Source organism: Anticarsia gemmatalis, chromosome 14, assembly GCF_050436995.1.
Source record: "Anticarsia gemmatalis isolate Benzon Research Colony breed Stoneville strain chromosome 14, ilAntGemm2 primary, whole genome shotgun sequence".
Lineage (NCBI taxonomy): Eukaryota > Metazoa > Arthropoda > Insecta > Lepidoptera > Erebidae > Anticarsia > Anticarsia gemmatalis.
The window spans coordinates 590120-604335 of NC_134758.1; the positions used below are offsets into that span (position 1 = coordinate 590120).

The 14216-nt window shown below is 32.1% G+C and overlaps 1 protein-coding gene across 1 annotated transcript in view; it reads left to right on the forward strand.

Annotated features, from left to right (window-relative positions):
* The first annotated feature begins 663 nt into the window (after positions 1 to 663).
* The window catches only part of LOC142978348 (uncharacterized), a 486788-nt gene continuing 473235 nt past the window's right edge, over positions 664 to 14216 (forward strand). The window contains exons 1-2 of the mRNA XM_076122759.1: positions 664 to 766; positions 3262 to 3305. Of these exons, the coding sequence (XP_075978874.1) occupies positions 707 to 766; positions 3262 to 3305 (104 nt within the window). The 5' untranslated portion in view covers positions 664 to 706. The remainder of the gene's footprint in view (positions 767 to 3261; positions 3306 to 14216) is intronic.

Consider the following 14216-nt stretch of genomic DNA (forward strand, 5'->3'; position numbering starts at 1 on the left):
CGGAAGTAAATAGATTAGTCTTTGTCATCTTGTCTTAGGTAAAGGCTTATCTTGAAACTTTCGAACTGAATTTGCTTATTAATTTATGACAAAAACCTAAGTCAAATCTTTCTATTTTTTTTAAACTTATTGCCTATTGCCTACACATCACAATCGTCACGAGTTTTTCATAAAACTAGTTTAAACATTTATGTTCAGTCTCATTTTTTTAAAAATATGCACGTAAATAATTTGTCAATTAGGTAGTTACCTACCTCCCTACCTATCCTTACGCCAAACCAAGAACAAGACAATTCTCGTTCAGCCAAATAAGCCATTGCTCTGTAAAATATTTTCAAAATTTACTGTTAGTATGTGCGAGAAAAAGTTGTATACATAAAACCCTCTAGGGCTTAATCGTGTGTCCGATTTCGCAACTAAAACCACTTGAATCTAAGTCTCTTGAAAATTAAAAAAGTGCTTGTCGGTATCAATGAGTACAAATTATAATAATTCTTTGTACAAACACGTTTACACGTACGTTCCTACCGCACTGAGAGCTCTTGAGGCTGACTGAATATTATTGTAACATCATAAATTATCTCACAGCCAGAGACACTGTAGAGTAGAGACAAAAACAACAATGGCTCATAACTCGAGTGACTTGGGTGTCTATGGTTTGAGGTGAACTGTAGATAAGTGAAGGTAACTTTAGTTGGTGATTTTTATGTGTTTTTCTCACTTGAAACTGAAGAAAGATGAAATAATTCCTGCTCTTATGGAACAGGTAAGATGTAGTCACGTATTACGCATTTTAGTTGTTATCTATAGATATAAATAAACATGAAACAGAAATGTAGGTAGGTACTCGTGCGCTTAATTTTTGAACAACTACCATATTGGATAATTCTATATTTAACTCAAATATAATTATCATGGCAAGGTTTGAATATGATAGATGGATCAACATTCCCCTGGGAATGGAATCGACGGGATAACATTTTACTAAAAACGCTGGCGTAGTTTGGCCGGCCCGGGGTAGTTTGAAATAAGAACAGCGAATTGCCTTTAATTAACCCTGGCTACTAAGGTTACAAACATAATAATATAATAATTACATCCCATATCGATCTCGCATAATGTATCTTTGTATCGTTTTATTCTGGAGACTATCCCATACACAAATTCGCAAAATCATAGTTTTCTCTTCATAGTAGAAATCTTTTAAAATACTCAAGTAGTAGGTACCTACGTATTTTATTAGATTGGTTTAGGTTAGTTCTAAGGTTGAGTATGAGTTATTTACCAGTTTATAGTATTTATAGCTTTGAGATATTTATTATGTGAATGGTACATCTTTGGTATTTATTTAATTATCTCGTAAACCGTTTAAAATTATCGTTCGTTAATAGTTCTAGTCTCGAGAATTATGTGTATCTAGGAATATTCCTAATAATATAATATATCTTCTTGAATAATCACATAGTTGATATAATGCACATAATAATAATGTACCAAATACCAATGTAACAAATAATGTATATTCGATATTACTTGAATTCCACATATTCTCAAGTTATAATATCCGTAGGGATGTGTCTTAAAGGTACAACGGTACAACGTTGTTTTAAACTTTATAGGTATTCGTTGATCATAACCGAAATCACGTGCAAGATAATCATTTTATAGCAAACGAAGTTATATATTGGTTTGAAATGTTAGTTAGAATCTACGTAGGATTATATTTAGAAAAAGATTGTAAAGCCAATTTCTATATCTTTAATACATTCCTACTATAGTCAAACTGATGGTTATACGCTAAAGCTCAGTCGAGTCCAGTCATCGCGTCTGGGAATCGCACTTATTACTTGGTCAGGTACTTGTCGATCTCGAAACACAAGCCGCCGTCGAATCGGCCAGTCGTCCGGCTTTCCATCGAGAGTACCCTCGCCACCACTGAATATCTAATGAACACTACACAGAACAAATATCATAACAATTGTTTTATACGAGAACACTTTCACGTGTGGGCGAATGTAAACAGGAAATTTAATGTGATTGCGAAAGTATTGCTTTTTAATTTTAAGTGATGATTATTTTGGATTAACATCCTGAGCTTTGTATTTCGTTAGTAATTATATTCTAGACTACGAGATTAACGTGAACACGCATGTTGCCTTAGAATGCCTGACGTTTCAGTGAAGGTTTCACTCGCCCACGAAACTCATAGTCAATGGTCGTAGCAGCTTGGAATTTTTTAATGTTACTTTTGGGCCTCGCTTACAGGACAACTGAAGTGAAAAGGAATCTTATATCAAAAGAATAGTTTAAAACCGGTTTAGTAGTGTCCGGGGTTTTACTATAAATATAAACATGTTCGGATAAAGTTTTCTTTACAAAACAAGTCGTACTTGTACCAATTGCTTCCACATAATCTTACAATAACAGCGCGTGAAGTTGCCACTCGCTTCCATTCATCCACAATCGACTAACTATAACAATAAATTACTAAACGTCACAGATACTAAATAATATTTTCCGTTGTGCCCTCACAATAAAGCACTTTCTCACGTCCAATGACAAATAGCGAGAGAATTAATACAGAGTTGCGTTTGTATGAATAAATCAAATGTTGAGCACTCCACTGCAGGTTGTTCTGACCACATCATACACTCATACAACTAACTGAAAGAATAACGTTCTTATTGCGATGCAATAAAGACTAATTTGTATTTTTTCAGCGATATATTTATATCAAATCTGGAGTGTTACAAACTACGTTACATTCACGACTGTAAAAAGCCCTATTCCTTATGTCATAAGGTTGATATTCCGTTGTATTTGTGTAGGTAATTATTTCATAGTGTTAAATATACGGTTTCGTTGGAGGATGTTATTGGTCAGTGTCTTCGGCTGTTAGGGATGGGAGCTTACAGCTCGGGTGATTTACTTAAGAACTTCGCGCGATCACGTTATATTTTAAGGTTTTAATGTAAAAATGCTGTTCAATTTGTTTTTTTGATGTCATACATTACTTTTTGAGGCAACGATTAATTTCGGGGTAAAGTGTATGTATGCTGTTTAAAGATTGCCAAGCATGAGTAATGTTTTGCGATGCAAACCAGATTTGATCATACAGCATTTAATTTAATTTAATAAACATGGTAATTTAAACTTTGCTATGTACTAGTAGTAAACCGATTACCGCAAGTTGTTATACCTACTAAAACTATACTAGAATATTCTCTATAACAATTTTCAAATTTTCCTATTTCTTTTCAGTTTAAACCAGATCTGACGCGCGAGGTGCCCGAAAATGTACCAACGTAAGTACATTTTTCTAATTGCGAAGACCTGAGGAATTGAAATAAGTAATTTACAGCTCCTTCAAGACTAAAATCATACTGCAAAGGTATATTACGCTTTAAGCTTTAAAAAGGTAGTTTTCTTAGGTCGTCAGTACATCCCTACATTCGCGGAGGGTGTTCCTCGGACAAATGCTGCGCAGGTATTACAAGTGTGCACATTACAAGCGTGTGCAGTCGGGGGTTAATAGTTTCAATAATTTGACATATTGGGTGGGCAGCGTGGTCACCCGCGCCGCGCGCCGCTTATTAATAACGCTTATGATACCCTGTAATTAGATATTTTTCATAAATTGCCGTATAGTGCATTTGGTATTGTTTGAAGCAAATTTTTTCTTGAATTTTCTTCAGGCTAGTGTTTTGTATTGTTCGGAATAGCACAAAGTTAACTTAACTTTTAAAGTTTGAACTCGAATGTTAAATTCACATAGGTTGTCTTATGTATTATAGGTATACCTAACCTGTTAAGTATGGCAACAAATACGAATTAACGAAATATAAAATTGACAAAAGACTTTAAAACCAGTGTAATAAATTCAATAAAAACTTCAATAAAGTTGTTGACGATATCAAACTTGACACTGTTAAACCGTTCGTGCTTTATCCTCTGTTTAATGTTACAATTAACACATTTTCATATTAACACACGAATCCATTCCATTGACGTCCGCGGAAGTTCCGCATTAAGGTCAATCGTGAATTATTTAAAATTTTACAATATTTGTGTTGTCCGATGTGCAAACAGATAAAACTTTATTGAGCGTACGAATAGAGTGGAGGCGACATTTACCCTAATGGCGGCCATAAAGCGTCCATCTCTGACATGTGAGCTCTAATTAGTTTTACAACACCGGTGACATCACTAGTCTTCCGATATTGACGCTATAAAATATTAATTCAATTTGTGTGTTTATACAACGGACTCGTGGCTCTTTTATATTTGTGAATAAAACGCTTTTAATTATCTGTATCGTAAAGATTAAATTTGTTGTCTTTGGATTTTTTTTCGTCTAAAATGACAGGAAAACGAATAGGCTGTTTCGTTGGGTGCCGTTACACTTTCAATGGCAATAAAAATAAAAATGTAATACGTAAATTTTCATTGATTTCGTTTTAAAACTTGAACTTTGGTATCTTATAAATAAATGAATAACATTTAGATGTAAGTGACTTCTAAAAGATCTATTTAAGGGCACACATTTTTGACCATTACATTGTTCGCTACGAATAACATGCGCATATTTGTATGACATAATGTAATGTCATTTAAATTCAAGTAACTGTATCCATACATGTATGTTTGGCTTTAGATCTATGAACTTAGTCCGATGAAAAATTAAAATTTGTATATTAACGGGGACACGCATGTAGACATACATTGACCTCTGTTAAAGCATAGATAAGCTGTATCTGAATATTTTAACACTTTAAAATTCACAATGTAAGTAAAGGCGTGTTTTGTTACTACACCTGTTGAAGTTAACATGTCAATCAATTGATTAACGCGAATCCGATCTTTTCATCGCGATAATTAAAATAAAATGTAGTGGTAAGACCGTGCTTCATTTACTCGTAAAAGAAAAAGTTTAGTATTTATGGTATGACATTAAAAAAGGAACAATTTTATTGATTACGCTATGCCATTCACATTTGAATATAAAATGTATCGTGTTATTCTTTTTAATAATTAGTGTTGTGATTTCCATTTCAAATGTGGAATGTTTGGTGTCGCCAAAATTGATTGTTTTCCAATTCTAATCGATTGCAATTAATCGAGTTAATGAATTCGAGATAGCTTTAAGTAACTAATTGTTATTTGACAAAAATGTAGAACTTAGAAATCTGTGAAATGTCAAGGTGTATTTGAACTTTACGTCCGTTTCGGTTCCAATTTAAATTCATTGTAAATGACATCAATAAATCAATATCAAGATGTAATGTTTTTACAATTAGTTTTATCTTAAGATATTTGCATTACATTTGAATATTGTTATGTAATAATGTTTAATGTATTGATGTGCAGGCGCCGATGTATTTATGTCGATCATAAAGTGGTAATATGTATTGAGTTCCTCTTTTGACAACCTTTAAATCATGAGAACTACTCTTCCTGTAATAAAACTTATCGCTTTTGATATAATGATGGTTGCATTACTTTATCTGTATCTGTATCATAAATGTTATATAAATGAATATATGTATGGATGTGAATGAGGCAAGGAAAGTTTGTAAGAATCATAGCGATTGGCGTTCTTTGATGTCTGTCTAACCCTATGGGAAAAAGAGCGTGATTTTATGTATCATACATATGTAAATTATAATAGGTCTTACTAAAATCTTCATTGATGTGAAATGTAATGATAGTTTTGTATTAAGAGGATACGAAAGCGATTCCATAGTATACCAGGCTTCGTAATATCGTTATCCCGTAATGAATCAGTAGCTATAAAAAAAACTTAGACTAACAATTAAACAATGTATCGAATTAAATCCACAAAAATAAAATCAATTCTTTAATCTTTGTCAAATTAAACGCATAAGTACAATCTTTCCATTACAAAAAAACCCGTTAAGTTAATCAGAAATGCAAACAAAACATAACATTTATTTTTAAAGGGCATTACATGGGAATGTATAAATAAATGGTGTTTAAAACTGATGTTTTGTCCAAATTACACGACCTGTGATGATGTAATTAAATGTTTTACGGTTAACTCGCCATTTTATTTGTCGTAAAAATGTGACTAAGCCTGCGTTTTGATTATAATCACGGAAGTTTTGTGGTGACTAAACTAAGGTTAGTTTGTAAATGTTTTATAGTGAAGATAAATGTAGTTTACTAATAATTTTTGGATGAACATTTTCGCAACTTAGGTTCGCGTGATTCCTAGCTTTATTCCAAAAAAGTGTTATTCATTTTACTGGTAAAGTTTTCATTTTCAATTAGTAATTTTTTGCCGTCTTGCTTGTGCTGTCGGAAAAAAGAAAAGTTGAAAAAATGGTTTACCAACTGAAATAATCATTATCATTACATTCTTATGCACTTCTAAGAGCTCAATTAAAAACATGATTATAAAACAGTACCTACTTCAGTATTTTTAGTAGATATTGCTAAGAAACTTTTAAGTGTATCAACAAAGTACTACAATGTAGTCCCGACACATTGTTTAGTATCTATTAAGATAGGTCGGTGCAGGGCTCGTAAATCGCACAGTTATCAAAATGTTGCACTAGCAGGTAAAATGATAGATAGGGGTAATCAACCTTTATGGAGCAGACTTACTAAGTGGATGCGACTGGCTGGAATTTGCGTTCATTTTATCTAGTGTTACTTTTTTACGAAGATTGTTAGGCTGTCTATGGTATTAGGTTTCTATGGTTAGTTTGAGATTTAAAAATGTATTTTTTATGTCACGATTAATTGATTGTATAAAACTTTATTGTATTTTGTTAGTATTCAAAAACTGTTTCTATACGTCGCCAGGTGAGTTGATTTCATCCACGGTACACGTTTAAAACTTTAGTGACATGATGTTTCTAACTACTGTAAACGTCCACCTATTCCAACGTTATCACTACTATATAATTTATGTAACTAGTTTCCTTATTAGAAATCAACTTCAAAATCTAAACGATAGCAGACTCATCAAAGATAAGCATCAATAGTTAAGTCTAAGTACGAAGGAGCACAGGACACAATGAGGTGGCGCGATTAATCTCGCACAACAAGCGATAAAGCCGATAAAAAATATGGCCACACGCACAAAGTTGCAAATGTACTGCAAATAAAACATTCTTAACATTCACTTTATATATCCAGTTAATATTTTTTCCTATATATACCATTATCTTCAGTGGTTCACATAACAAGACCAACTTTTCAACTTCAACTTAAGAACGTTGTAAATTGTACACATTTATAGAGGCAGTATGCGCCCTGGGTGGCGAAGAAATACCGCGATAACTTTACTACTACAAAAACGTTATAACACACCCTACAGCTTCAACAATAAGGGTGGTTTTTCCTTGTGTTTATGTTTATTAGCTGCAAAGTTACTGTTGCGTATAGAAGTAAGTTTCAGAAAGGATTATGGCTATTGTAAATCTATCTGTGTGCTAATGACGGCGTCGCAGATTAGGTCGATGCTCGCTTGTTTTTTTTATACAATTTTATTACTTGACGCCTTGTTATTGTGAAGAAATTTGGATTGTAAAGAAAAGTTCTCGGTCGTATATGTGTTAGATTGTAAGTCGCTTGTAGGTATCAAGGGTCAATGCTGTTTCTTTGATCTGCCGACATGTGGGACAATATATCAATGAAAATCATTGTTTTCCAAGGCGATTTTACACGAAACCGGTGCTTGAGGTATGAATAGAAAAATATAAGGTTCTTTGAATTCAATACAGGTTGATGCAGGGCAGTGATTTACTAAACTTTCTGAAAATCTAATGAATATCTATTAATATCATTTTAGCCTTCATAATATACCCCTCATAAGATATTCATATAAATCGCAGTTTCACATGATACCATTTCAAAATGTGATTTATTACAATCAAAATTAATGAATACAGAGTATTTATTTTCCCCGACATTATCAAGCAGTAACCCGAGTTGACAGAAATAAAGTAATTTTATAAATCCCTTACAAGATGGCTCATTAGCTCGTTAAGATACTGTAAATGTGAACTGACACAAGTAATTACTACCGATCGTCGTTCAGTATCCATCACAGGTATACTTTAATGTAAAAATACTGGGGAAAAATATACATTGATATACCAGTTTTAATGATAATATTAATATTTTTAATTTAAGTTCTTGTTTTGTTATTTCGCGGTCTTATTATCGTGATAATACTATGTTTTAGGGTTTATTTTGATCTTATTACTGACGTTTAAGCGAAATCAGATGTACAAATATGTTTTTTATAAAATCGCGAGCGATATGATTAATAGATTCTATACTACTAAAATACTTTGATACTAGTTATTTTTATAAGCCACTACTATCGTTCTGCTCGATATGGATTTCCTATCAGAATTAGAATTGTCGGGCCGGGTTTCAAGCATGCAATTTCTGTATATAATTTTATTTCTAAATAAGTACTACTACAATATCAAACTCAACAAAACACAACGCACAAATCAAGCAACAATCTAACTTCCCATCACAGTTCCATCATAAAAAAGAAAAGCTCTTTAACACTACATGCGTTTATGACAATTTATCGGCATATTTGACCCGCGGTACAATGCCGCCCACGCAACAAAATACATTGAAAATCAATTTTTACATCAGCCGGCCATTGAAAGGGAACAATAAATATGTGACATCGGTATACCGTTATCGTAATAATTGAATTAACATAATGTTAACAGTAAAATACGCTTTATATTTCGCTACCGGGTAGTTTTAGTTTTTATAGCGAGTACGTTTTAGTGTTATTGTCACACTCGATTATGGAAGCGTGTGAGAAATGTTTTATGATTATGTAAGTTTTTCTTATCGATCGAATACTTTTGATGCATTTTATAAGTATTTACTTTGTTGAGTCTGTGCCTCAAGCGTGAGTTTTAAAAGAAGTTCAAGCTATATAGAGTTGTTCTCGAACTGAAATGCCATGAAATTTTTAACAATTTAATATGACAATGCAAATGTCCATTTACGATCCAATGGACATTCCGGCAGGTTATTGTTTTGATGGCGTTTTATTTCACGTGCAAGTATCCTTTGTAAGTTTCATTCCAGCAGTAAATTTTTGAAAATAATGGGCCCGGTTTGAGCCCTTTTGAGCGTCTTCATATGAAATTATGTTCAATTTATAATTATATTACAATTATTTTATGATTACACTAGCTGACCCGCGCAACTTCGCTTGCGTCACATAAGAGAAACATAATTTTCCCCGTTTTTGTAACATTTTTCACTTGTACTTTGCTCCTATTGGTCGTAGCGTGGTGATATATAGCCTATAGTCTTCCTCGATAAATGACAAACAAACAATCAAACAAACTCTTCAGCTTTATAATATTAGTATAGATAATATTAGAATAGATGTATAAAAATACTTATACAATGCTGACTCATTCTAAATCGTGCTTAAAAATGTTACTTCTACCTTTGAAAAAAGAGTATGCAAATCATTGTTTCTCGCTTAATCGTTTACCAAGAATTGTCACAGAGTTGAAAGTTTTTGTAAACTTCTCAAAATATATAGACCTAACGACGTTGCTTTTTGTTCACATGAACTGTACAATATATTTCATTCCCCAACACAAGAAGGCTCTCTAATAAATTATGAATAAAGAATGTGCGTTACAGTCGACAACACTTGTTATCATAACAAACGTACCGTCATTTAAACCAGAACATACTGTGCTATGTTAATACGAACGTTTTACATACTTTTATACAACAGGGTTCACATAGAGTTTAAGGAATTATAGCTTAAGAATTGTATACTTGTGTTCACTGCCTTGCTTTAACCATGTATTTTATAAATGTTTCCTAATCTTAAAACGTAAAAAATATATATAATATAACAATTGTGATATTTAGACGAACACTAGAAGTTTATAAATACTATATTATTTCTCTCTTTTGCTATTTGAGGTATCAACTAACCATTTAGAATTTTCATTACTTAAAGAAAATGTAACTATTTCAATCCGCATAACATTCTTGGTATGTCATTCAATTAAAAACGTTTATATTCCTAACAGTAATTGTCAATGAAACTAAGTGATAGCCCTAAGGGCTGCTCTGTGAAAAGTCAGTAGTAATTTATAAAAATATATATTTATAACTCGACTGATCCTATTCGTAACGGTTGGACGCCGAACTGAACATAAATAACGTTCAAATTGTTGCGCACACGCATTCAATAACTCGGATTGTATGTCGCTACTGCTTTTATACCATCTTTTATCTACAGTCAATCCATACAACAATAAACCTTATTTCTATACCTATAAGAGCGATGGAAAGTCTTCTTTAGTTTAGTTAGATACGATAACAATATTGGGATATAATACGTAAGATAATATACCGATTATAGATATAAACTCAATACAATCAATTTCAAAAGTTATTTATGATAAATGCTAGATTATTTCACTTTGAAAAATCGTTTGTAATCCTAGCCTTAGAAAGCGAGTATTCGGAGCGACATAAAATTACATATTAATATACACTTTACTCAAAAACATTCGAACTATGGAATATAAAACAGATCCGTGAGAAACAACGGACGTATGTGACAAGCTCAGAGACGATTTCCTAATCGGATATACTATTGTTGAAGGTTTTGTGCTAAGTTTTATAGTTTACTAAGTTTAATGTTAGTAAGTTCCTTTCTATGTCTTTAGAACTTGGTCCTCACTTTAATCATAATTATTAATAAAATACATATTATTACATGAGGCAGTAATATTCATATTATTTTGGACAAAACAGGCAACAACTCAAATACTTTTTAAAGATATTTACTCAAAAATAATTGAGATGGAAATATTTTTCCAATCAATTAAGAAAGGTTATTCCAAAAAATCCCATACGTTCGATAATAATGGGTACAGACGACGTCACGGGGCTCCAGTAGTATTGGATATAGTTACAAATTAGCGGGTGTCCCTTGATCTTCTGATAACGGAGGCGTTCTCACGGTTCAGATAAGAGAGAGCTTTAGGACTGTTTGTATGTATTAGTGTTTTGATTATATTGATAGTGATATCGATTATATGTGAACGATTCGATTGTTTTTTGATTATAGAATACATTGTTTTTAAAAGAATTACAGCTTTTTTAAACAAAATTGAAACTATAAATTCTACAAAAACGAATTCTGTGGAGCGCAACTTCTATTGAGAAAAACTTTCATCCCCTATTTAATAATTAATAAGTCGTTTTGTTTTGCACAAAAGTACAAGTTTCCTTTAACTACACTCATGTTCTTAATTGTTGATGTAATAATGCTAAATTGTACGTTAATAAAAATTGGTAATTCAGTTGTTGAAAGAGTGTCACAGACAAACAGACTTTCACTTTAGTTTAGTTAGTATTGGTATAGAAATAATAAGTTACATTATATTAAATTTAGTAATATAAACTAGACCACCTAACTCCCGATATAACACAAAACTAACCGTTATCGTTATCTGAACGTTATACAAATATGTAGTTATTTAGTAGAGTGCAGGCAGTGTTCGTTGTAACGATACAGATATACATCTACAAGGTTGTTATGTTCGGTTATTAACGCAGGATGTTCACATAAACTGTTACTGTACTCACACGGATATTGGGAGAGGAAAATACTTTATAACATGAATTCGAAAGTTATTTTGTGACCCTTTTACAGATTATAAATATATTGATTCAGGTTTCTGGCGGCATGTCCTGACGAATAATATTAAGCTACTTTTTTCCCAAAACTAATAATTTATGAATGAAAAAGCAACATTTTTGTCAGTTGCTATCTCAGGCTAATTGATTTAGGTGAAAACACGACAAGTAATTTAAGCCAATAATAACATTGCAAAGGTACAGCTCTATTTTTGAAATATATTAATTATTCGTATTATATATAAATATCGCATACATATCTAAATAAAACTTAAATAATCATCAGAAACCAAACACCATCGAACCATAATATAAAACAACTCACAACGTGAACGCGTTGATGTCTTTTCCACCGCGTACCCTTCATACCGATATTTGCCGTGTCAAGGCGACCGCTGCAATCATCTGCATCATCCCATTATGACTGTTGTGGATCACTCTTATATAATAACGTAAATTATGTACTGTAATACTAATATAATGTTAAAGTGATATGGTCTGTCTGTTACATTGTAACACTGTTGAAGAATTTATTGATAGTAGCAATTTGCTGTACCAAAAAGTTGCAACTTATAAGTACCACAATGACATCATAAAAAGGTAGCTAATTAGAAGTAAGACTTGTCATATATTTAAATTTTTTATACTTTCGCATGGTTCTAATTACGTGTGAATTAATCAAATGTAGAAGTTTTTTGTTTTGCTTGCCGTTTGGGCACTAGCTGCACAGAGTTTGCCAACGAAAGTTTAATTTTAGATTACAATATACCTATCTAAGAGACAATATTCTAAAAGACTAGATGTAACTAACAGTAAATCACGCAAAGAATATTCTCATTAGATATCGAATTCACGATATCCACTACACTTGTAGTAGCTTAGTAGCATCCCAAAACTTTGCTCTACAAGCACAAAGCACTCTTTAGAACTGAACGAACAAAGTCATAAACAAAACTAGTATAAATAATTCTATATATTTATATACAGGTGAACATAATGATCTGTTACATTTTTGTGGGGGCAAGGACAAAAGGTAGCGGCTTGTAGGTTAATAATAAATATAGATAATTAGATAAATTGTGATCGGAGTTACGATTTATTGAAATGAAACAAAAGCTTTGTTATTAGTATTGATATAAAGAAGGAGCGATTGAATTGTTGTTTTGTAATCGTACTTATGATACTATTGTAACAGTAGTTTTATCATTGCATTGATAAAGTTCGGTTTTCCTTTGCCATTTTTGGTGTCATACTGATATGACTATATTTTGTGTGAATTATTTGTTTTGTTTAGAACGTTTACCGTTCCCCATATATTTGCTACAAACTTTATAGTTATAGAAGACTTACTATCCCTGTCCCACGGCTGTGTGATTGCTGATGTCTTAAGCTAAAATCTCTGATAGGTCCATACAATAGTTAATGAGTTTTTGTATCTAAACCAAAATTTTACCATATTGAAGGCACGAAGCCACTGAATATACTAATAAAAAAATATGACAAATATTAAATCTCATAACATACAACCTTCTTGTGGAACATAGAACGTTGTAATAAGTTACATCAAACCGTCAACCTTAGCATAAACAATAGTCACAATCAACACAAAAACAAAACCAAAAACATTTAGGTCAGAGTTATAAATAGTGAAAATTGTGTAGTTTTTTTTTAAAATAAAATATCGTTGTTTTAACGGCGTTATATTTGCATACGATCAACAATTAGTGGACCTCCCGCAGGTTTACGGTTCATTGGAGTATTTATCACAATTCCTATGTATATGGAAGAGGCGCGTGGCTTTGACGCCGCGGTTATAATCATCTATGTATATTAAATGAGGTAGGCACGTTTTCATCAACCACTCTCAAGTTTGAGATCACTCTTAGACCAGGTTTAGAATTTAAGTGTTAGTCCGACGGTACTTTGGTGACAGGTAGGTAATGTTAGTAGTATTATGTTGCATGTTTGATTTTTACTCATTGTAACTATTTGTGCGATCAAAATTTATTAATTTTATGCCTAGACACATTCTGCGCTTAATTAAATATCCAATTTGAGTCTGCTTTTTTAAGTGAGTTAAATTTGTATGAGCAAGATATCAATCTGTATGCTGTAGGAGTTATTATTTGTGCAACAATAACATAAAATCAGGATAAAAAAAATCGATTGTCTTTTAATATAAGTCTTGAGTTCAATCTTAAACTCAGTTGTGATAGTGGTTGATAAAACCGGGCTCAAACTCCAAATGAGCTTCGATATAGTTGCTTGAATTATGTGTTTCTAAAATTTTATGTCGACTACACTTTTGTTTTAATCAAATTATTAACATAGTGATGAGATAACGGTGGTTTAATTGTTCGGTTACGGACAGATTTTATTTATGTTTTATATAGTGATGACGTAATTAGGCAATGTGAAAATGTTATGGTTTTAGTTTTATGTGTTATGTATTGACTGTTTAGTTTATAGTCGAAAGCGTCACTTGATTGAGAGATTTTAGATATTTTTGATCTGAAATAGAAGTT